This window comes from Malaclemys terrapin, chromosome 21 (genome assembly GCF_027887155.1).
Source record: "Malaclemys terrapin pileata isolate rMalTer1 chromosome 21, rMalTer1.hap1, whole genome shotgun sequence".
In the NCBI taxonomy this organism is placed as follows: Eukaryota; Metazoa; Chordata; order Testudines; family Emydidae; genus Malaclemys; species Malaclemys terrapin.
The window spans coordinates 4,971,592-4,993,471 of NC_071525.1; the positions used below are offsets into that span (position 1 = coordinate 4,971,592).

General features: G+C 46.2%; 1 protein-coding gene across 2 annotated transcripts; it reads left to right on the forward strand.

Moving 5' to 3' along the window:
- Positions 1 to 353: 353 nt before the first annotated feature.
- On the forward strand, positions 354 to 21,815 carry SLC25A44 (solute carrier family 25 member 44). 2 transcript variants are annotated; one of them, XM_054010884.1, is made up of 6 exons: positions 402 to 420; positions 4,763 to 4,826; positions 7,586 to 7,705; positions 9,802 to 10,429; positions 15,125 to 15,252; positions 16,920 to 21,815. In XM_054010884.1, the coding sequence occupies exons 4-6, from the start codon at positions 9,808 to 9,810 to the stop codon at positions 17,109 to 17,111; spliced, it is 942 nt and encodes a 313-aa protein (XP_053866859.1). In that variant the 5' UTR covers positions 402 to 420; positions 4,763 to 4,826; positions 7,586 to 7,705; positions 9,802 to 9,807; the 3' UTR covers positions 17,112 to 21,815. The 2 variants fall into 2 exon arrangements, with proteins under 2 accessions (XP_053866858.1, XP_053866859.1); XM_054010883.1 differs by lacking the exon at positions 4,763 to 4,826 and having other exon boundaries at positions 354 to 420.
- The last annotated feature ends 65 nt before the right edge of the window (positions 21,816 to 21,880 follow it).

Sequence of the window (21,880 nt, forward strand, 5' to 3'; positions counted from 1 at the left end):
CAGGACCCACCAACTCAAAGGGGTACCATCCCCTCCCCTCCCCCTCTCTCCTCTGCAGCCCACCCCTGGATGTTGCAAGAGGCATGTCTCAGAACTCAGGCTGGGGGGGAGGGGGAGGAAGCGGTGAGCGCGCATGCTCATTGCACGACTAAGCCTTGCGGGCGGCCATGTTTGACTGGGGCAAGGGAGGGCGGCCGCCATCTTTGTTAAGGCCAAGAATCACGCGAGGGGAACCGGGACGGGCGAGGCTTCTGCCCTCACCTAAGATGGCGCGGAGAGGGGGGGGGGAGCGAGCAGGTCATTGGCCGAGCGGACGGTTACGCGAGCCGCGCCTCCCTCCGCGGACTTCCGGCCGGGGCGGGGCTGCTGCTGGCCCGGGTCTCGGGGGCGCCATGGGGGCGGAGCAGGGGCCCGCTCGAGGTGAGTGAGGGCGGCCGCGCTGGGAGCGGGGGGGTGCCAAGGGGGCCCTGCGACCGGGCTCGCCTTGCGGGGGGGGGGCGGCGTATGGGGGGCTCGGCGGGGCGGGGCGGGCTTTGGGACAGGGCCCACCTTGGGGGGTGCGACCGGGGAGAGGCAGTTGGGGGGCAGGGGGGGATAATTGAGGGGGTGGAGAGGCAGTTGGCAGGGGCGGGATGGGGGGCAGTTGGGGGGATAATTGGGGGCAGGGGCGGGCTGGGGGATAATTGGGGGGCAGGGGCGGGCTGGGGGGCAGTTGGGGGGATAATTGGGGGGCAGGGGCGGGATGGGGGGCAGTTGGGGGGATAATTGGGGGGCAGTTGGGGGGATAATTGGGGGGCAGGGGCGGGATGGGGGGCAGTTGGGGGGATAATTGGGGGGCAGGGGCGGGATGGGGGGCAGTTGGGGGGATAATTGGGGGGCAGTTGGGGGGCGGGATGGGGGGCAGTTGGGGGGATAATTGGGGGGCAGTTGGGGGGCAGGGGCGGGCTGGGGGGCAGTTGGGGGGCAGGGGCAGTTGGGGGGCAGGGGCGGGCTGGGGGGATAGTTGGGGGGCAGGGGCGGGCTGGGGGGATAGTTGGGGGGGATAATTGGGGGGGCTGGAGAGGCAGTTGGGGGCAGGGTGAGGCAGTTGAGGCGCTGGGGGTGCAGTGGGAGGCTCTGGGATGGGGTGGGAGCAAGGTGGGACAGAGGCTGGGGAGGGGCAGTTGGGGGATGTTGAGCTGGGGGAGGGTCCAGGGAGAAGGGTATTTGAGTGCATCTGGGGAAGATATCGGGGGGGGGCTTGTGGGAGGGCAAATAGGGAGAACACTGGAGGGGAACCGGCTGGGGACAGTTTGAAGGGAGGATGAGGCAGGACACAACTTGGGGGAGGTCATAGGAAGAGGGGCAGTTGGGGTGGCAAGGCCTGGTGGGGGGGGCGGGGGCTTGAGGTGCAGCACTCAGCTTGGGGTGCTGGGGATAAGGCTGCAGGCTAGGCAGTAATGTGAAATGATGGTGGAGTCAAAAAGGGGTGCTGTTTGAGAAGCTGGGAATATAAGAGTCCTGTTCTCTGCTCAAGTCACTTCTGCCAAAACTTGCAAATGTCCACTGACTTCTGCATGTGTCCATTTTTGGGTGCCCTGAATTAAATACCTATAGCTTTGTTTTCAAAGGTGCTGGGAACAAGAATTGTGCAGCGCCTGCCCCTCCACTCCAAGGAGTAGCCCTTACCAGTGACCTGAACTGATCTGCACATTCCATAAAACAAGGGAAAGTTCACGATCTGTACAGTAGATCAGAAGGGGAGGGATAGCTGAGTGCTTTGAGCATTGGCCTGCTAGACCCAGGGTTGTGAGTTCAATCCTTGAGGGGGCCATTTGGGGATTTAGTTGGGGATTGGTCCTGCTTTGAGCAGGGGGTTGGACTAGATACCTCCTGAAGTCCCTTCCAACCCGGATAGTCTATGATTTTAAGAGCAGCTTTGGATCTTTCCAGACAGCCAGCAGGTCACCCCAGTCAGCTCTGAACCTGAGTTGTGGGTGCTTGCCTCGTCTGAAAACCAGCTGCGGAATGTCCAAATTTGGGTGCCCAAAAATTGAAGCAACTGAAATCAGTGGATGTGTTTGAAAGTGTTGGTCTTAACCTCTCCATGACTCAGCTTCACTCTGTGTAAAATGAGGGTGATGCTTAGCGGCACTGTGAGGCCTTATGTTTATAAAAGATGTATTTTTTTAATCCTTGGATAAAAATGGTATAAAAGTGTGAAGTGTTTATTAAAAATTAGTAATGCCGAGTCACCTAACCAGCCCAGGTTCCCTCTGGTTTAGTACAGAGATAAGAATTAAAATTAGGAGAGACTCAGTGGCCTTGCTTTTGGGAATGTTTGACCTCCTGTGTTTAGAGAGAGTCCAGAGGCAACATAGATCTTGGAGAGGCAGTTTCTCAGCCCACCCAGGACTCCAGGCTAAGGCATTAGTATGCTGACGGGGAGATCTCTCCTAGTTTGGAGCAAACAAAGGCCCTGTCTTCATTGGCCAAAGAATCACGTTGAAACATCGTTGCAGCAAAAAGTTTATAACACAGATTGGCCAGGCTGTGTTAAAGGGGTACAAATTGTGTTGATCAATTGTGTTTGAGACTAGGTTGAGCTCTTAATTCCCATCATTGCTTGGCCTCCTTTGACACAGGCTACCAAAGCCTTGTTATGCACAAATTTTGCTGCAACTACACATGAGCCCACCGGGCAAAGTGTATTTTCTGAAGGACTGGGATTATCCGAAGACATCCGTCAAGCCTCTTAGAAAATTATATGGACTTGGTTTAGATTTCCCCCAGAGAAATATTCTGCACTTCTTCATTTTTCAGCTGAGGTTTTCATACCACTTTAACTCTCCACATACCCTTGGTAGGTAGGTAGTGCCCCCATTTTAGAACTGGGGAAACTGAGGCACAGAAAGGGGAAATGACTTGCCCAAGATCACACACCCAGGCAGTGGCAGAGCCAGAAACCGGAACCTAGGAGTCCTCCTTCCTAATCATTTGCCTTAACCACCAGGTACAACTTCAAGAAAATAGTTTCCTTCTGTTCTCAGTGAGGAGTCACGCAGCTCTCTGTATAAATATAGACCTATTTATGGGTAGTTTTAGGCTTCTGGCTGCCCAAGTTCCATGGACTTTTGGGCTAGACGAGAGCAAGTTAACAAATGGTCTCCATGTCCTTACCCCCAAAGTGGGGGAGTCATTCATTATGGTAGTGGCTAGAGGCCACCTGAGAATGGAGCCCTCTTGTGCTAGGCTCTGTAAAATATGTGTGTAGACAGCCCCTGCTCCCAAGAACTTACAATCTAAATAGTCAAAACAAAGGGCAGAAGAAAGGTATAAAAGATACAAGCAGAATGATGTGTGTGGTCTGGAAATTTCATACTGGCTGCATGCTATTTGGTGGGGGGGAAGGAGTGATTGGTGAGTTGTTGGGTTTTTTTTTTAATGTGTGGGTCTTAGGGATTGGCGAATTTGGCAGTTATTTTTTATCTTTGTTTTGTTTTGTGTGGGGAGGGTGGTGTTTAAAAGGTGGGAAGGGAGTGTCTGAGGGTGGAAGTAAGTCTTCTAATGAGATCATTGTGTTGACCAAGGCCTTAGGTTTAAATTCTGGAAGCATAAGAAGTGAAATCCTGGCCCCACTGAAGTCAAAGGCAAAACTCCCATTGATTTCAGTGGGGCAAGGAGTTTGCCCAGTATATTTAATCAAAACATTCCTAGTCATGCCAGGCACTCCTCTCCCGCTCACATCTCCTTTAGCGATTAATCCACTGTCATAGCCCTGTTTCCATCACTTGCAAACAATGGGGTTAAAGCAACATTGTCTGTTAGATTTCGATTCCAAATGAACGTGGTTATGAACAAGACATAGAGGAAAGTACAGTCTCTTCCCCCGAGGAGCTGATGGCCTCAGTAATAAAATCAACACAGTATAGAACCTAAAACCAATGCAAATATTTCCTTGAACTTGTAAAACTCCTGTCCCTGGAGGGAAGGCCTTACAAGCCAAACATTGCAGCTCCTGCAACAGCTTGAGAGCCAAACAATGAAACTGACTAGACCCGAAAGTGAAAGTGACCAGTGTGTCATTGTCCACAATGAGCATACTCTGAGAAGTAAACTAGACCTCACCTAGTTCCATTGATTTAATAATCAGTGGTGATACTAATAACACAGGTAAAGTCAATATGATTTTTCACCTCGCTGTGTTACTTCTAAAGTAACTTGAGCAGCGGAGCAGACTGGGTTGAAGGCTGGACTACCCTTGAAAGTTCCACCGGTGTAACTGTTTGGTTAGGGGGTGTGATTTTTATGTTGAAATAGTTGGAGTGTGGGCACAGTTATTCTGGTACAAAGATGCCGTATAATGATTTAGCTTATTCCCCTTCTTGTATGGGAATAGCTATACCAGTTTAATCACTTTTATATATCTGTATCTATCTCCCCACACTACAGAGGGTTATACTGCTTTAGCTATACTGGTGTAGTTAAAGTGGTACAACTTTTATGTGTAGACAAGCCCTTAGCTTTCTTATATTCATTTGTCTCCTTCAGTTGATGGAAGCAGTGAGTCGTGGTTTTATTTTTGTACCAGGTAAAATAGGATACCTTTTATTTTCATTCAGATTGTTGTTTTGCAAATACCATGTGGTATTTTCAACCTCACTGTCCAGTCTGAACATGAGTAGAAGTTGCAATAAGCCTATAAAAATGTTTGCTGATGTTCTGTAAACGTTTTGCTAGCGGATAGTAAGCAAACTTTTTTTCTTTTCTTTTAAATTTAAAGGACTTTTGAAGGGATTTCATCACCCTAAAATCCTCTATTTCCTTCTAAGGGAATAAGCAAATATGTAAGTTGTTTTATCAAGCACATTTCTCTCATAGTCTTGGTTACTTGACCTTTATTGATGGAGCCTGAAATTTGAGGCCTTATTCTTGTTTACAATAAGGCCTCTTTTTATCACTCTGACAGTGTAAAATGGCTTTAAAATAGGCATGAATTACAGTTAAACCTTGCAGCTCCCTTTCACTGCCAGAGCTGTGTAAAGAAAGAGGCCTTAGCGTACCTGAGAATCAAGCCCTTCGTAATAACGTAACACCTATTCCATCTGACTGTCTTTGGGTTTCCTGGTAGGTTGCAAACATAGGGTCCCTGCAGTCACCGGCATTATCACTTCTGTCTTGATCTGTATGATTAGGGGTTGTCTACACAGGGAAATTGACCAGAATAGCTATTGCTTTCAAAGTGGATTAAACAAAACTGGGAAAAGGCACTCTGCCATAATAAGTGTGTCCACACAGGGAGCTGTTGCTCTTTAAATTTTACCTTCATCTGAAATAACTTTCAAGTGTAGACAAGCCCTTTGAAGCAAGTTGTGGCTAAAGCTGAATGGCTCTGGCCTTTGTGTTACATAATCAGGATGTTCTCTGACAGATATAACTTTTCTACACTGAACCCGGGGAAGAGACTTTGATCTGGAATGGGAAATGTTCAGTTTAACAATAATCTGGCTCCAGTTGGATATTATAACTTTATTTTGGCTTTTTTTTTTTTTTTTTTTGGTAATGTTTAGTGACACACACTGTCTGGTGGGGAGTTCCCAGATTGAGATCTGTGAAGTCTATGGTGGGTTGGGGCATACTTTGCCAGAGGAGGGAAGCATACTAGAAAGCCTTACTGGCAAAATTGGCCTTCCATTGGCCCAGCCTGAGTGGTTAGAGACAGACGAGGGGAGTTGTTCACGAAGCCGGAGCTCTGTTCCTTCCTCTGCCACTGATTAAGTATGGGACCTTGGAGCAAATCCCCTCACCTATGTACTTTCGATTCCATGTCTGTAAAATGGAGCTAACAATACTGGTCTATACCTGGGTGTGTGAAGAATCCTGTCTGAGATCCTGAGATGATAGGTCAGGTGCTATAGAAATCCAAGCTATTACGCTCATGGGGTTTTTTTCCTGTAGAGTTTATGAATGTATCTAAACACACTTTTCATGGGTCAGGCCTACCACCAGCCATCTCTTCAGAGTGAAATATGAGCGTCCTCAACTTCAGAGAGCTCTCTTGCAAGCCACTGCTATGCGGCTAACTTTAGTATGATGCTTTAGAGCCTGTAGCTACAAGGGCGTGGGGCAGAGATAGTGTCACCTGAGAGGGGTGTCATCACAGAAGCCCGTGAGCTGCCATGGCTTTCTCTGTCAAGTCTCTCATTTATATGCATTTCGGGAGCGCTTGCCACTGAGGGCTGCTGCCTGGGCATTGTATCTTTCCACCACTTCAGCACTGATTTTAAGGGGGTTGTTTTCAGTTTACGGGAATTGTATGAAAATCAAATACCTCTGTTTCTGCTGATAGTCGGAAACTGACTAATGGAACCAGCAAAGTACAACCTGCTGCCTTCCTTGGCTTTACTTGAGATAGTAAACAGACTTTCTAGTGAGAAATCTGGGGGACCTATTGGCCGCTCTTCTTATCTCTTACGCAGATCATGAGCTTTCCTTTGGTTTATGAAACGCCCAGATCAGTTCAGGTCACTGGCGTGGAGGGGCGCCATCACTGTTCTTTGCATCTCCGCAGGAAATGGAAACCTACAGCCAGTGGTTTTGAATGATCTCAAGTGCATAAAGGCTAGAATCCTTTCCTGTAATACATTCCCCCCTCACACCCAGTACTGCCTCACGTATGGGAGGGCAAAGAGTTTATCATCTGGGGAGGCTGCTGACAGTGGAGTGGTTCCCAACCACCCAGACTTGTGCTCTAGCATTCCCGTCTTAGCTCAGCAAAGTGCCTCTGGGCTTTGTCCTGGAGCGCCCCTGCTGCCTTTCTCCTGTTCCTTCGTGTGTGCCTAACTCTGCAAGGAGCTAGGCCTGCTCCAGACCATCCGCTCAAACTTTGCAGCAGGTGAGAAAACAACAGTTCAATGCGAGGTGGTACGAACAGCTCAGAATCTTATCCCAGAGAGAAACATCCGCACAAAGGTTGGCACTCATTGGCTTATGGCACGGTGGGCAATTCAGCAGAGATCAGATGGTGGGTTGTTAGGCGAGGAGAGAGACCTGGGTTAAATAGGGTCGGCTGGGTTGAAGGGGGAAACTGAATTGTGAGTAGCCTCTTACTGCATCCTGCTGCTGGAGACCACAGTGCTCTGTGGCATGAATGTCCATGTGGCCCCAAGGAGTCATTGTGTTTACTGAAACTCCGTTCTGATCCCTGACCCTGCGAGTGCAGCCATAGCTGGAGGCATAACGGGTATTTCAGGATTATTGCACCAGAGAAGATTATCTAGTAACGAAAGTGATTATGGCTAGAATGAACGAAGTTCATCAAAGTACAACCTGCACTCCTTGGCTGGGGGCTCCTTGAACCATGATCTTTGCTAATTTTCTTTTCCGGCTCTTTGCCTTCCCCTTAGAGGTGCTGCATAATTCTGTGCTTGTTTACATCTGTGGTCTCACTTCCTCCTCCCTTTAATCCTTATTCTTCACTTTACCCCTTGACTTGCATTTCCAATCAGTGAGGGGGAGGCAAAAATTAGAGGAACCTGGAAAAAAACAGCTGTGATTCAGGCGATGAATCAGAGATTTCAGAACATATCCCCGTTTACTTTTGTAGACAGCCTAGGACCTGAAGGGTAGGATCCTGAAGTCCAGCAGCACCAGTGAACTCAGAATGACAGGGGAGAAGCTGCCTTGGTTGCCAAGCAATTTTCCTGCTCTGCATGTTCAATAAGAGGTAATATTTAATTCTTCATCCATAGATCTCAAAGCATCTCACAAAGGTCAGTAAGCATTATTTTACAGAGGGGGAAACTGAGGCACAGAGGGGTGTGGTCTATACCAAGATTTCAGTATGTCATAGAGCTGGAATAGTTGGATCATACCCATGCCACTCCAAAGGAAACTAAAGTCAAGATACATGAAGGGAGGTTCTCCCTTATTCTGGAGAGCAGGGTGGATTTTAATCGTCATTTAAATCAACTAGGAAACCTTGATTTAAGTCACGTTTTCCATTTGTATTTTCCTAAATAAAGATTGATTTTCATGGGTTGGTAATCATTAAAACATATTGATTTGCAGTTAAACGTGGCCTTTGCACTATATGTGGTGGTGCTTTTTTGCTAATCAGAAGGATACACCATATCTATGCACGATTATTTAAGCAGTTCTGTAGTATCCTTGTTGAGAGTCTTAATTTTTACATTTTTATTACGTTAGAAAATGGTGAATGATGCATTTCTTGCTAGATTAGTTTTTTTGCTTATGATATGAGTCAAGCTCTTTTTGGAAATTCAAATTGAATTAAAAATGCACAAGAACAGCATTAAACTTTTTTTTATTAAATCAAACTACCCTAAATGCACTGGGTACATAAGGAAAAAAAGTTTATCAAAACATGTATTGCCTTTGAAATTAACTGAGGCCTGGTCTATACTACAGAGTTAGGTCAACGTAGGGCAGCTGATGTTGTTCTAACTCTGTAAGCGTCAATGACGCCACAAGGTTGGTCCTGCTGTTGTAAGTTGCCCACTACACCAACTTTATAACTCCACCTCGTGAGAGGCATAATACTTAGGTCGAGATAGTTAGGTTGATGCAGTTCAGGCTGTCAAAGGCAGCAACAAGGGATGTAAGCGCAGGGCTGACATGCCAGGGTAGTTTCTGTGGTGGCAGTACACCAACCTAACTTGGGTCCATTTAATTTTGTAGTGTAGACTTGCCCTGATTTATTAAACAAAGGAAGTATTCTCTGAGGCTAATGAATTGAACTGATAATTTCTGGTCACTGTCCTTCAAGAACTAGCAGATTTTGTCCTCTCACACCTAGTTTTTATTCATAGATTGGAAGAGGAGACTCCCAATTGGTTTCTTAACTTTGAACTAGTCATTGACCTGAACTAGTTGAAAAAACTGAAGTGAAGAAAATATTTTCTCTGCATCTTCTGAATATGCCTAAAACTGGTTTGGCACGTCAGACTCTGGTTCCAGGTGCTTAGCCAGTGACTTGCCCCAGTTCAGTGGTTTGATTTTCCTTAAAACTTGTCAGCAAATATGTAGTACTTAATATTTTTTGTATTTAAAGTGTTATTTTAATAGATTACAATGAATTTAGGCTTACCGTAGATTGTCATTAGTTCAAATTTATTTTTAAAAAATAAACCTGAATTTAATTTAAATTTAAAAGAACAAAAAAACATTTTTAAATACATTTTTACCCACCCCACTGGAGACTAGCATGATGTGGGCAGCTGATCCACTTTCTGCTGGTAGTATGCTAGAGTGGTTAATCTCAGAAAACGGCAGGTGAGGGAAATCAATTGTGTACCTCTTAACTGGGTCAAGGGATAACTGCTGGTAAACTCAGCAACACCCCGATGGGGCCTCATGGCAAATCCTGTTGAGTGACCACCTAGGTACATCTATGCTCAAGAGGCTTGAATAAGCCAGGTGGGTCCTCATGTACAAAGTTCCTATAGCCACCTTCTGGTTATTTGTGTTCATCTGTTAATGGCAACATCTTGCCTTCTCGTTGACTGCTAGCAGACTGTGGGATCCTCAGATTTACCCATCACTGCCCCCCAGGCAATCAGAGCTTGGGTGCTGGTTGCCCAAGAGGCTACCCCACTTGTTTCACTCAGGCCCCACCAACATCATTGTTTATAATAATGACTGTTTCTTAAGCTTGCTTAGTCCAGCCCTTGGCTAGCAGGAAGGTTACTGCAGGGCCCAACGGAGAAAGGAGGCTTAATCCAAAAAGTCCCTTAGTCTGCTCCTTTGGAAGGTGGAGGGGAGTATCTGATGGTCACTAATTTTTCTTCCCCTGCATTCCAGGGAATTATGGAGGACAAACGCAACATCCCGATCATCGAGTGGGAGCATCTGGACAAGAAGAAGTTCTATGTGTTCGGTGTCTGCATGACCATGATGATCCGGGTGAGTGTTTACCCCTTCACGCTCATCCGAACACGGCTTCAGGTCCAGAAGGGCAAGAGCCTCTACAATGGGACCTTCGACGCCTTTGTGAAGATATTACGGGCGGAAGGAGCAGCTGGGCTGTACCGGGGCTTTTTGGTCAACACCTTCACCCTGATTTCAGGCCAGTGCTACGTGACCACCTACGAGCTCACCCGCAAGTACGTCTCCAAGTACAACAACAGCAACGTCGTCAAGTCGCTGGTGGCTGGCGGCTCGGCCTCCCTGGTGGCGCAGAGCATCACAGTGCCCATAGATGTCGTTTCCCAGCACCTCATGATGCAGCGCGAGGGGGAGAGCATGGGCAGGTTCAAAGTGCGGTACCAAGACTGCAAACGTAACGTGGTCTTCGGCCAGACCAAGGATATCCTTGTACAGATCTTCAACGCGGACGGACTGAGAGGCTTCTACAGGGGCTACGTGGCCTCTCTGCTCACCTATATTCCCAACAGTGCGGTTTGGTGGCCTTTCTACCACTTCTATGCAGGTAGGTGAAACACGGAAGCTTCCGCCATGACTTGGCTTGGGCACCTACTTGGCACTTTGGGGTCTGAGTGCTGAGATGTCAACGCTCCCTGATTTTCAGTAATCCAAAATTTTTTTTTTTTTTTTTTAACATTACTCCTGGGGACGTTCTGCGCCAAAACATTAAAAATTCTGCACACAATATTTTAAATTCTGCAAAATTTCGCAAATTTTATTTGTCAAAATAACACTTCATAATCACACTAGTTTCAGTTATTTTGATAATTGATTTCAAAATACCGGTCTGCAAGTATGTCTGTAACAATACAGAGACACACACAAATTCTCCCAGGAATAGAGTTAAAGACAACCCAGTTCCTGTTTCTCTGTCCTCTTCCTCCCCCCGCTCCCCCCCCCCCCCGAGCCCAGCTGGGGGGCCAGACACCCACAACCTCTCCCCAGCTGTGGGGTCCCCCCAGCCAATACACCTGAACCCCCTCTCCCCCCACAGCCCAGCCCTGGGGGCCCCCTGGCCCCAGATACCTGCACCCCTGAGCCCAGCTGCAGGACCCCCCCCTTTGTCCAGATACCCGCACGCCCCCCCCCCCGAGCTCAGCCGTGGCCCCCCAAGCCCAGACACCTGCTCCTCTCTTCCCCCCCTCCCCTCCCCCCTCCCCCCCCAGCCCAGGGACCCAGAGGGAGAAACAGCCTGATGCTTGGTCCCAGGCTTGCATGGAGTTTCCTGCGCAGCGCTCTCTCCTTCCCTCAGGGCATGCTGGGAACTGCAGCTGCCAGGAACCCTCTAGCTCCCTCTCCCTCCCCCCAGCAGTGTCTTCTATGTGTGAGCTGAGGTCTGCCGGGCCCAGTGACAGCTAGCCGTACTGTAGCCCATTTCTGTGGGGCAAAGGAAATTCTGCACGCACAATGTTAAGTTCTGCAAAATTCTGCATTGCGCAGTGGCGCCGAATTCCCCCAGGAGTATTGCATGTAATTATGAAATTACTAATTCAGAATTCAGTCTGCTAATTTTGTAAGCACGCCCACATTAAAAAGTGTATCTCATTCACTGCTGTTGAGGTCTGACGAACACAGGAAATAGTGTCGCGGTCGCTGGCGTTATTCACCACCACCCCGTGGCACGTGTGCACTGCACAGTGCGACTCTGATAGGAGGCAAGCTGCAGCGATTGTCTGGGGGCAGTATAGGAGGGTAGCTTTCCTAGGGTCAGTCCACCTCTTCTCCTTGCTTGGGAATTGTTTTTACATAAATATTCCCAAACGTCTCAGAGCAAGGCTGTTATCTCTGTGAATGAGATCAGAGTGATTCACACTCATGCATTTGAATTGACTAGGGGCTGGAAAGGCGTTTTCTGCACAAGGCACATTGGCAGAGAGCGGGTCAGGGGAGGCATGACTGTCCCCTGGAGCATGGAGTAGCCATCATCTCTTGGATCAGGTGGCTTGTATCCCATTCTTTAATCAGGGGAGAGTGAAGCATTGATAGATCTCAGCTCTGGCAAGGGAGTGGCATGGTCTAACCCAGTGGTTCTCAACCAGGGGTCTGGGCCCCCTGGGGGGCTGTGAGCAGGTTTCAGGGGGTCTGCCAAAATAAATCAGAGAACAGGCCCTGCGTTAGAGTTGCTGGGGCCCAGGACAGAAAGCTGAAGCCCAAGCCCTGCCACCCGGGGCTGAAGCCGAAGCCTGGGCAACTTACCTTCACAGGGCCCCGTGGGGCCCTGGGCAGTTGCACTGCTTGCTACCCCATAATACTGACCCTGGCTTTTAATATACCGGATATGCAGAAAAACATTCGTTGTGGCACAAGTGGGCCATGGCGTTTGTATAGCACGTTGGGGGGACCTCAGAAAGAGAGAGGTTGAGAACCGCTGGTCTAAACGCAGGACTGGGAGCCAAGAATGAGTATTAATCCCAGCTCTTCTACGCTGTGTGTGGCCTTGGGCAAGTCACTTGGCACATCTGCCTGGACTTCCCCAACAGTTACTTGTGGATCAGACTTGCCTCCCCCCACAGGCGTGTGGAAGAGCTGATGTTCACGCAATGTTTTGAAAATTAAAACTGCTGCATACGTGTGACTTGTGCTTTCTCAAGCGTGGAACCTGGGTCCCTTTAGGCTTCCAAAAGACTTCTAGGGTATGAAATCCCTTAGCAGAACCAGCAAATAGAGCTACAAGCAAGTTGAGGTGCGGTTGGGCGTCTAAACAAGATGTGCTTGTGTTCAGTAGGTTTTAAACCTAATATTACATCAGTGGCTCTCAACCTATCCAGACGACTGTCCCCCTTTCAGGAGTCTGATTTGTCTTGCGTACCCCCAAGTTTCACCTCGCTTAAAAACGACTTGCTTACGAAACACACAAAAACACAGAAATGTCACAGCTCACTGTTACTGACAAATTGCTGACTTTCTCCTGTTTACCATATTCTTATAAAATAAATCAGTTGGAATATAACTATTGTACTTACATTTCAGTGTGTAGTATATAGAGTATAAAGTCGTATGAAATGTTAGTTTGCACTGACTTCGCTAGCGCTTTTTCTGTAGCCTGTTGTAAAACGAGGCAAATATCTAGATGAGTTGATGTACCCCCTAGAAGACCTCTGCATACTCTCAAGGGTACATGTCCCCCTGGTTGAGAACCACTGTGTTACATAACAAAGCTGTACCTTTCAGGAGATCATTGTTCCTGTGCAGAATGCCTCCGAACTCAGCTAATTTGTACAATATAGGTGATACTCGGGCTGTTAGCAAACTGTAAAGTTGCTAGCCCAGGTGATATCATTGTCTCCCACTAGCAGTTTGGTGTGTGTGTATCATTCCACAAGGGGGATTTGTTGGCAGTGATGATTGAATTAAGTTAGCTGTAACAGATTGCAGGACAGTGCAGTTCACTGATTCTCAGCGTTTGCCACCATTAAAAATACAGGCATCCCAGGTGTCCAGCTCACTCCTCAGAGTTGGCAGATCCTATTAGCACTGCAGAGAATTGCCTTGGTACGTGGGTCTTGGACCACTTGACTGTACACAGTTCAGATAAGCTCCATTCTCTCCTTTCGAAGCCTGATCATTTGTAACTGAATATTTATTTTTAAAGAATCATCTTCACTTCTGTTATTGGGTCAGCTTTCCCAGAAAGGTGGTGAGACCTCCAGGACTCAGGCTCAAAATGCCTTTCCTCCAGCTCCTGGTGCTTCTAGTTTATACTGGTCTTGATCTGTCAATACAGTCATGTGACCTGCCCTGAGGCACAAAGTACACCAGTAGAAATGATCCAGGGTTTTGGGTTTGCAGCAAAAATAGTCTCTAGAGCTCTCTCCTTGTTTTCTAAGCAGACACAAGCACATCTTAAAATATGAACCTGTACCAGGGTGACCAGACAGCAAGTGTGAAAAATCGGGACGGGAGTGGGGGGTAATAGGCGCCTATAGAAGAAAAAGCCCCAAATATTGGGACTGTCCCTATAAAATAGGGACATCTGGTCACCCTAACCTGTACAGCAAACAGGGAATGGGGAATAACTGGCCAGATGGCAGTACTGCTGAAAAAGATCTCTGGGTTAGAGTGGATCACAAACTGAATATGAGTCAACAGGGTGATGCAGTTGCATAAAAGGCTAATACCTTTCTGGGGTATATTAGCAAGCGTGTCATATGTCAACGACGGGAGGGAATTGGCCCACTCTACTCAGCACTGTTGAGGCCTCAGCTGGAGTCCTGTGTCCAATTCTGAGCACCACACTTTAGGAAAGATTTGGACAAATTGGAGAGAGTCCAAAGGAGAACAACAAAAATGATGAAAAAAAATTTAGAAAACCTGACTTACAAGGAAAGGTTAAAAAATTGGGTGTTTTTAGTCTTGAGAAAAGAAAACTGAATGGGGGGACCTGTTCAAAAATGTTAAAGGCTGTTATAAAGAGGATGGTGATCAATTGTTGTCCAGGTCCACTGACGGCAGGGCAAGAAGTAATGGGCTAAATCTGCAGCAAGGGAGATTTAGATTAGCTATTAGGAAAAACTTTCTAACTATAAGTGCAGTTAAGCTCTGGAATGGACTTCCAAGGGAGGTTGTGGAATCTCCATCATTAGAGGTTTTTAAGAAGAGGTTGGATAAATACCTGTCAGGGATGGTCTAGGTTTACATGTGCCTGTCTCAGAGCAGGGGACTGGACTTGATGACCTCTCATGGTCTCTTCTAGCCCTACATTGCTATGATCCTATGATAAACAAACCTCTTTCCTGAAGAAGTGTGTGTGTTTTTAAAAACTACACATGATGTTACTTAATATACTAAAATGTAAAACCAGAATGAAGAAAGCTATGGCCCCCACGGTGTGGTAAGCGCTTTAGAGAACGCGTTGTTCTCTACTTGGAGGGATGTTGCAAGAAGCAGTGTTACAATTCACTAGGTACTACCCTTCTGGAGTATTAAACTGACTGCTCCGTAGGCTATTTAATATGAATCTTTGCAGATAACGTGCAGTGTCTTTATAGTACAGCAAACAAGCTAGTCCTAGAAACATTGAGGCATGTGAGCAGTGTATATGTATGTAACAAGTTTTCCCGTCCCCAAAACACGGATCCTACCCCATGAGGTTGGTATGGGTGAATGCTGGGAGTTCTGGCTGGAAGGAGGTACGGAACAGCTGAGTAGATACATATATATACACATGTGTCTGTAACTTTACTCTCCCTCCCGTTCCCAGAACAGCTCTCTTTCCTGACACCTAAAGACTGTCCACACCTCCTCCTCCAAGCTATATCTGGGCCACTCGCAGCTGCAACGGCTTCCACTCTGACCAATCCCATGGACGTCATCAGGGCTCGTGTGCAGGTAAGAGCTCGGCCTAAAGGTAATGTGGTCTAGGGGACAGGACTGGGAGTCACAAAGCATAAGTTCTGTCCCAGCTCTGCCACTGATCTGTGCAGCTGTGAGCAAGTCACTTTGTCTCTTTTCTCAATGGCTTCTAGCGTTTATTTCTAAGTGACCGATGGATTGTTGCATATTGGGTCTTAAAAACTCCTGTGCCTCACTCTCCCTGTCTGTAAAATGGGGAGAATACCCCTTTGTTTTTCTCCTGTTCTAGTGTCATTAAAGGCTTGTCCAGAGTGGAGTCAGAACCTTGTTAGCTACAGCCACGTTGTGAGACTGTTGTTGGTCACAGGGTTCCCGGACTGGTATGAACAGAGAAATGATACTGTGTACATTTCATGTAACCTTGCTATGGACTGACTTCTAGGGGAATCTGTAGCACTGTTCTCAGGGGAAAGATCCCTCTCCACAATGGTCATGGAATTCATGCTAGTACCCTGGCAGAGTTTAAATTTAATTATACCAGCCTGCTTCTCCGGTGTATTTTATTTGGTTTATTTCCTGACCTGATGAGCACAAAAATACCCAGCTCATCTTTTGTTTTTCCTCTACATTTCTCCTGATCTCCGCTCTCCGGACTGTAACAGCATCAGTATGTAAAGAGCTGCTGTGAGGCAGTGAGCAGGAGCCAGCCAGAATAACCTATAACTTACACCTGCATTGCACGCTTTCCTCCCCAAATGATATCCATGTAGCACTGCTGAAAGGCAGCCACCTCTGGGGATGTGAGCAGCACCCAGCAGGAAGTGAAATTCTGTCCCACGACAAACTCCAGGCTTGTGGGGTCTCTAATGTAAACACACAGGGGGATGGAGCAAACATAAAATAATGCAAGTGGTTAAATTCCACGGTGGGCAGGTTGTTGCGTAATTGCCTTGTCACAGGGTGGGCTGGTCCTTTAAGGGAATTGGGTTTAGCTGCACATGTGACTCATCAGGTGGTGAGACAACAATCCAAGCACCTCAGTTAGTTGGGAGTGCTGCAGAGAGGCTCCTACAGGAAACCCTGGGCTAGGGAAAGGACCTGGAAGGCGGCTTGCCACACTAGCTAGGTGCAAGACGTGACTCAGGATCCCACTGGGTAGGCAGCAGCAGCAGAAGAAGCCCTCTGAGGCATAGGTCTTAGGAGGGTTCATGTGGCAATCCCTGAGTTACCTGTGTGATGATGAACTGTGTTTGTCTTTGAAGAAATGGATTATTTGGAAAAGGGAACGAAATACTGACACTGGTGGGAGCTTCACTGACATGCTGGCTGAGGAACTGGCCTCTAGCTTACCCGGGAGTGGGGAAACTGAGGCAGGGTCTGATCGCAGGTTTGCGGAGTCCCAATTACAGTCGTCTTTGGGGTTTCTTGCCTCTTTCTCAGGAGTAGCTGGTTCTGGACACCGGATTTAGAGGGACTTCGAGTCTGATCTGGTGCTCTAGTTTCTATGGTCCCCCTTCAAATTAAAACCAGAAGGCAATTCAATGGTATACCTCTTGAAGGAGCTCGACAGAGTGCAATATCTTCCCATCTTATTGCAGAACAACCCCTTAGGCAACCACAGATGCAGTTGTTTTATCTGCCATTGCCTGAGCTGCCTCTCTGAGCAATTGCCTCTCTTAACGGTTTCACTCTTGGCTTTGCAGGTGGAAGGCAAGAGCTCCATCATTCTCACTTTCAAGCAACTAATGGCAGAGGAAGGCCCATGGGGCCTCACTAAAGGCCTCTCCGCCCGTATCATATCGGCCACCCCTTCCACCATCGTCATAGTGGTGGGGTATGAAACGCTGAAGAAGTTGAGCCTCCGCCCAGAGCTTGTGGACTCTAGACATTGGTAGCAAACAGCGAGTGAGAGCGCGGCTTATAAACCCTATGGATTCAGACCGTGGTTAAAAGCTCAGCGAAAGAGAGACAGCTGGGGTTCTCCTTGGTCTCCTTCAATTACAGGATTGTGTGGCTTCACAGCAGAGGACAGAATCAAGAGCAGCTGCAGTCACCTCCCCAGGTCTGTTGCAACACAACATTCTGCTGCTATCGGTTTAGGGGAAAAAACAAACGTATGGCAAAGCTTTTGACTAACAATTCATTCAAGGCCGACCAGGTGTGTGAGTGAAACCTAACAATTTCCTGATCTCTCTTAAATTAAAGACTATCGGTTTAAGCAAAAAAAAAAAAAAAAGAAGAAGTTTATTCTTGAAATGAATTTTAATCTTTTAATTTTGCCAAATTTCCATATGGGGAGAAATGTACAAACTCTGGCAGGGCCTCCTGGTGGAAAGTCTGCTAATTGCAGGGGTACCGTGAGAGGTGGAAAAATATATAATATATATATGTACATAGTAAAACTTTTCTCAAACATCCTTTTTTTATTTTTAAAAAATGAGGGAAGAGAGTAACAAATACCTGGATCAGTTTTTAAGACCTTGCTTACCACTTTCTGAATAGATCTGTACATAATTTTTGTATATTCTTGGAAACTATTTCACTTCCTCACACATCTTCCAAGTGTCAGAGCTGGTGTTCTGACGCTCACAATTGTTGAGTAACATTTAAACTGTTTGTTTCTTTAGGCTAATGGCAATTATGGCTCCTAATCCAGGTTTTAATCATCCTTTGTTTTGTGTGTGTGTTTTGTTTTGTTTTTTTTCAGGGTGGGAGAGGGAGGGGAGGACATCTATTGAGGGACTGACTGGTTAACTCTGTGCCCTTGGCAAATGTGAGTGTAAACATTCTACACCCAGTGGAAATGTCTGCTGCTTCCCACCCTTAATTTCTTTAGGCACAAACAAATCCAGAGAGTGATGGAAATGCTCAACTTCCCTGTCTTCAGGAGCAAATTGAATTGAATGTGACTTAAGGAGTAGGAGCTGAACGTGCTTTAATTGACATAGGATGCAAGAAGGAAAATCGCTTCTGCCTGTCCATCGACACCTGATAGGTGTGAGTGCATCAACTACTGAGTAACGGTTCATTACTACAAAATAGATCAAAATCCTGTGTCTGGGGGAGAGGAAGGGGGTTTTAATCCACGTTTGCTGTAGAGAAAAGCTTATTCCAAACTATGGATTGTCTCTTACCAAACTAAGGCTCCGAATCAAGTTGTGCAGCACGAGCCCGTACTCAGTGGGTCCGATTCTGTTCTTAGTCACGTTACCCCAGACGTGCATCCTGGGATCGAGAGCAGAATCTGGCTCCCAGGTCTTGCTTTTCCTAGCTAGTTACTGAGGTTGTGGGGACTCAGTGAGATCGAGTAGATAACCCACTTCTTCCAAATAACTGATTCGTATATCACAGATTGATACTTGGCTGTCTGTTTTCATCCATCTGACTACCTTCATGAGGAGTTCTTGGTGCCGATCCTGTTGTACTGCAGCTGTCCACCTCTTGTTCAGCTGTTCACCTGTTTTCTAGCTCTCAGTAGGGCATGGGCTTCCCCTGAGCCCAGATGTGCACAGACTTAAGGAGCTCCTGGTTTACTCTGCGGATAGAGTGAGCCCAGCCAGCCCTGGGGCACAGAATAGAGGTACAGACTCGCTGTGTGACATTGGCCACAGTGCTCCAGTTCCCCTTCTATAACGTGGAGAAAATAGTACTCTTCACATGGGGTGTTACGAGGATAACCATGACATGCACGAGGTGCTAACACACCATGGTGATGGGGTACCATATCAGGAACTAGACAGGCAAGAAGGCCAGCTGGTACATCCAACATCTTACCCTGAGTCTGCTCTCCTCTGAGCTATGTGCATGAATGCACGGTGTATAGAACTCCTTTCTTCAAAACACTATAATCTGTAATACGATACAAAAGCCAGTTCCCTTAAAAAGAAAGATGGGGCAAGAGGAGAATATCCGCATTAAGAATCGAACCACATGAACTTGCAGGAAAAAAAATGTGGGTCCTAAACCAGTAAATGTGGAGAACGTTTTGTTCAACTTACCTGGGATTGTGAGTTCTGTTCCTGGGCATGCTGCAGGAGGACACGCTGCTTTGTGTGTTATATATAATGTACATATGAAACATCATAAATGATATGCAGGTGAGGCGTCAAATATAGCAAAGGATTATAGTCCTACTGTGGACTTCAAGACTGTAAGTAAACTGAAATTGTATCCCATGATAAATTAGTCCTTTTTCATTTGAAAACAGAAGGGTTTCTTAACTCAGGCAGGTAACTTATGATTTCTAGTGGGAAACAATTTCAAATACTCTGGAGTCATGTTACTCTTTTTAACTATCTGTGTTTTATTAACTGAATTGAGTGACCTGGAATATATCCCCTCACGCAGAGCAGACACTGTGCTATAGCTGCCAGACACTGATCCTGAACGAGTTGAAAAGCACTGACCAAAAGGCCAGAATCTCCTCTCTGAAGTCCATACAGGTGGCTGTCACTGAAGTCTCTGGATTTGAGGGCAGAATTTGTCCTCAAAGGATTAAATGTAGCACAATACAATTTTTAAAAAATAAAACAGTTGAGGCTTCAAACAGCACACAGAGGCTGGTAATGCCACTAAGTGCTTCTGCAATTGAAAAGAGCTGGGTTCGTCAAATGACCCACTTCACACTTGAGCCAGTATGACAAACCAGCTCAAAGCAGCATATTCAACAAACAGCTCTCTGATTTTTTTTTTTTTTTTTTTTTTTTTTTGTTCTTGTTGAAAGATATTTGTGTTTGAAATCTGCTCATTCCATAATAGCGGCCTCTGCAATGAAGGTTATAATCCTGTCTTTCGAGACTTGATGGTTCAATTTGGAATGTTCACTTGCATAGAATCCATGTCTTGATCTGTAGAAGGAAATGGGACATTGGTTGAATGAGGATCCCTTTTTTTTCTTTTTTTAAACATCAGTATCTGACAATTTCTAACAAGAGAGAGGGTATTGGGGGTGGGGGGGAACAATCTTAATGATCTTATGTATCTAAGGAGCACTGTCAAATTTAAGAAACCTTAGAGATGCCTTCAACTTGAAACCTAGTCAACTGAAAAAGAATTGAAAATAGGCTGTGGCTACCCTACAAGGCTTTTAGCGTCATGGCTGTGCCCAAGAGCCGTACCGCTAAAAGGCACGCAGTGTAGCTGCTCTTTGTTGGCAGGGGGGAGCTTTCCTGCCGACAAAGCGCTGTTCACACCGGCACTTTTCATCGGTAAAACTTTTGTCGTTCAGCGGGGTGTTTTTTTTTAACACCCCAGACGACAAAAGTTTGGCCAACGACGTGCCAGTGTAGACAGACCCTCGGGTTCTACGTTTGCCTGTGGGGTCCCCCTGCCAATTTTTGTGCTTTCACAACACTTTCCTATTTTTAAAAAACATTGCTTTCACAGAGCAACAGGAGAGATTATCACTAACCGAGAAAGTGATGGTAGTTGAACAGTGAAAATGATTATATGCAAAGTGTCAAATTTAAATATATCGTGCAAGGTTAAACATTCTGGAAAAACATAGACTGAGACATGTGGTACGTGAAACCGCAGTCCCTTCTGAAACTGACTAGATAGCAAGTTAAGTGTCCCTTCAGACTGATGTGCAGTTCAGCTAGTCTGGATTTAACTTTTACAAGTGATGCAGTTTTGTCCTGCAGAAAAAATGTAGGCAATCTGTTTTCCTTCTATTTTTCTGCACGAACCTGGCATCTCCAGTCAGCTGTTTTGTGCCCAGTTTGGATTATTCCTCTTCTCCACCGAGTTCAGATGTAATTGATCACTTTCATTAAACCATCAAGCCTCAGTATATCTAATTAGTCCTTAAGATCTGAATCAGGCAGGGGTTTCCACTGGGGATGTCACAACAGAATGATAGTATATATCAGCCTGTAGTGGCTAAAACGTGTATCTTTTCTGGCAGATAAAGCATTTCAAACCCTTTGTGGTTATATTCATTTAGATTGGTTTTTCTGCTCAAGGGCATTTATCAGCTGTGGAGTGACTATGTTAATCTCTGCTGTGACAACTTGTGGTAGTACAGTATTTCCATTGAATTTTGCTCATCTGTTACCATATTGTCAATTTATTCTTGATGTCCCCACCCTTTCTGATATGCTGCTGGTTTTTATGTACAGTAGATGATCATCCTATCAGTAAACTGATGAGTGGGTATAATTGTTTCCTGATGAAATCCATGCATGTCTTTATCCCAAGTGCAAACCCCCCTAGATAACTGAGTATTTTGAAATTTTGCCACTCTCTCAGGCCCAATCTTAATTTTTATTATATTTGGTGGTGTGATCTGAACTTTCCCATACCTACATGCCAATCTGCAAGAAGAAATCTGGGAATGGAACATTGTAGGGCTTCCATTGTATTAGAGGAACTGATGTGCTGGAATAAAGTGGGGTCCCAACACAATACAATCTTCGAATGAGTTTGAAAGCCATGATGTTGGAATCTGACTGCTTACGTCTGTCGCAGTGGGAGTACAGAATGATACGACTCAGTGCCTGTTCTAAAATATGATGCTGGGTGAATGTATTGTGTATGTTTAACAGGTTTCACTGTTGCACTGTAATATGTCTTTGTGTAATTAAAGTTTTTATTATTTATTTGATCATCTCATTATACATCTATCGCAGTTGGGTAATTTACATTTTGCAATGTAACTTGATTT

What these genes read in the sequence shown, in the direction of transcription:
- SLC25A44 (XM_054010883.1), top strand. Translation starts at nt 9,808, where the DNA reads ATGGAGGACAAACGCAACATCCCGATCATCGAGTGGGAGCATCTGGAC. An exon ending in TTTCTACCACTTCTATGCAG is followed by an intron (nt 10,430 to 15,124) that starts GTAGGTGAAACA and finishes TCCCGTTCCCAG; the next exon opens with AACAGCTCTCTTTCCTGACA. An exon ending in TCATCAGGGCTCGTGTGCAG is followed by an intron (nt 15,253 to 16,919) that starts GTAAGAGCTCGG and finishes TTGGCTTTGCAG; the next exon opens with GTGGAAGGCAAGAGCTCCAT.